At 41.3% G+C, this 2,299-nt stretch overlaps 1 protein-coding gene across 1 annotated transcript in view; it reads left to right on the forward strand.

Moving 5' to 3' along the window:
• The first annotated feature begins 263 nt into the window (after nt 1-263).
• The window catches only part of RFC3 (replication factor C (activator 1) 3, 38kDa), a 10,678-nt gene continuing 8,642 nt past the window's right edge, over nt 264-2,299 (forward strand). The window contains exons 1-2 of the mRNA XM_010132602.1: nt 264-362; nt 1,001-1,138. Coding sequence (XP_010130904.1) covers nt 264-362; nt 1,001-1,138 — 237 coding nt within the window. The remainder of the gene's footprint in view (nt 363-1,000; nt 1,139-2,299) is intronic.

A 2,299-nucleotide genomic window follows, 5' to 3' on the forward strand; every position in this document is an offset into this window, starting at 1 on the left:
GAGGCGAGCCCGCCACCGGGTCCTCCCCTTCCCGCAGCGAGGGTGCTCGAGGATTCGGGGTTCCGCGGCCCATAAAGCCGCTCCTGCGGGCCCGCAGGGCCGGGGTTGGGAGCTTTCTCTTGGTGCGGGCCCTACCCTGCGGCGGAGCTTCCTTGCTGGGCGCCGCCGGTGGCAAAGCCGTCCTCTGGCATCGCGCCCCGCTCGGGAGCCTGGCCTTTGCGCTAGGCTGCGAGGAAATTGGTGGCTCGACTTCTTGGGGAGTGATGCCCGTGTGCGCTTCCTGCTGGTTTTGCCTGAAAATGATCAGTATCTTTGAGAACAGGGCTTACCTTGTGTGCTTAAAGCTAGCTGAAGTAGTTAAGGTTAATGTGTAATTGGTTGGGTGTTAAAGAGCTGCTCCCCGTACGAGGTGCCCTGACTTCACTAGACTGCAGGATTGATTCACTCTCTCAGTGTTTCTCTGTGACTTACGTCTTAACTAATGTAAATTCCGACTGCAGGGTTTGGTCACATGTTCGCCAGGTCATCCTTTGTAGCTTTCCCAGAAACAAACCCCTGACCTCATTTACATACTGACTATCTTTTGTTTGCCCATATTCAAGGCTTGCAAATGAAACACGAAATTAATTATATATATCATAATTATATGTGGGTATATCTGCTTTAAAGTTTGTTTTAATCCTTTTTACTGTGTGTTTATTGCAGCTGTCACTCTAGAAAGCATGGGTGGGGTTTTTTGTTGGGTTTTGTGTTTGTTTTGGGTTTTGCTTTGGTTTGGGTTTTTTGAGGGGTGTGGAGTTAATTGTGGTCCAGGAAAATATGATGTTCTGTAGGAAATACTGCCCTAGGAAAGGTATTTGGCAATTCTGTTTCTAGGTACTGTGTTATGACTGAGCTGGAAAAGTAATTTCATATAAACTTGGGGGAGAAGGGAAGGATGCATAGTCTCTTAAAAGGAAAATATTGTTGCAGCTAACTAATCTTGTTGCTTTGCGTTCAGGTTCAGTGTGGTGACTTCCCTCATCTGTTAGTGTATGGACCATCAGGAGCTGGAAAAAAGACGAGAATAATGTGTTTGTTAAGGGAGTTATATGGTGCAGGAGTGGAAAAACTGAGGATTGAGCATCAGAGTATAACGGTAAAAATAATATATCTTCCATCTGCTGTGAAGTGATGTGGATATTTCTATACTGACATATTTCTGAGTGATGTCTTTTTTTGAATTTTTTTTCTTTGCACTGAGTATCTTCAAACTCTTATGTAATTAATCAGAATAGTTTGGTTACATGAACAAATGCTTTTGGCAGATGTTCCTGTTCCTTAGGCCTTCATGGGTAGGAGGATGTGAGGATTTTCTGTTGTTTTCTGTAACTGTTTGGTTGCTTTTTTGGTGGTGGGATTTCTTTTGTTTGCGTTTTATAGGTCAGTTTGGACATGTATTGTGATAGACTAGCTCCAGATGTATAGATGTTAAAATGTAACCATTATTTTTAAAATTATTAGCACTGCTTTTTGCATATATGCAAGTTTTAACTTGTTTTCTCATTCTTATGGTGACAATTTCAGTATTAGCAAAAAAATTTAAGTTCTCTGTGCCGTGGTCTTCAGCATTGGTGCATAGTGATCTGGTTTAGTGGTGGACTTGGTAGTGCAGGGTTAATAGTTGGACCCAGTCAAAAAGGTCTTTTCCAATCTAAATGATTCTATGGTTTAATTGCTTATTATTAACAAGGATTTTGAATTGATAATATAACCTTTTATGGAAGCCTTAACTAGCAAGGTGCTTTATCAATAAGTAAGTTATTTAATGTGTGCTTTTTAGTTCTCAGTAGTGGAATAAATATAATACTTGGACTAGATGATAGAAATACAGGTTATGTTTAACTGTTTAGACCCAAGTTCAGTGGTGATGTAAATAGTAGTGTTTTCTTTAAACAGAGTATAGACTTGAAATCCTTTGCCAAGAGAAGTAAACAGCCTCTTCAGGCTTGCCCAGGGGTTTTCTCTCCCAAACTTTTATTTGGAGGGACAAAGTACCACTTTTTGAACAGCTCATTCAATAATAAGGTTTCTTCTTACAAACTCAGCAACTGGAGAGTGCAGTAGTATGCCCTGTATGTTACTACAGTGATTACTACTGTTATTAGTTTACACGCTGGATGTTGTGTCAGTACTCTCCTTTGGAGGTGGGGTTGGGCGGTAGGAATCTGGTGTCTCACCAGTTCTTTGATCTCTGAGACTTTTGGTTTGTCTGTGACCTTGCCAGTTATAATCTAAGTTGAATTTTTGCATCAGATTT

Source organism: Buceros rhinoceros, unplaced genomic scaffold (genome assembly GCF_000710305.1).
Source record: "Buceros rhinoceros silvestris isolate BGI_N320 unplaced genomic scaffold, ASM71030v1 scaffold29413, whole genome shotgun sequence".
Lineage (NCBI taxonomy): Eukaryota > Metazoa > Chordata > Aves > Bucerotiformes > Bucerotidae > Buceros > Buceros rhinoceros.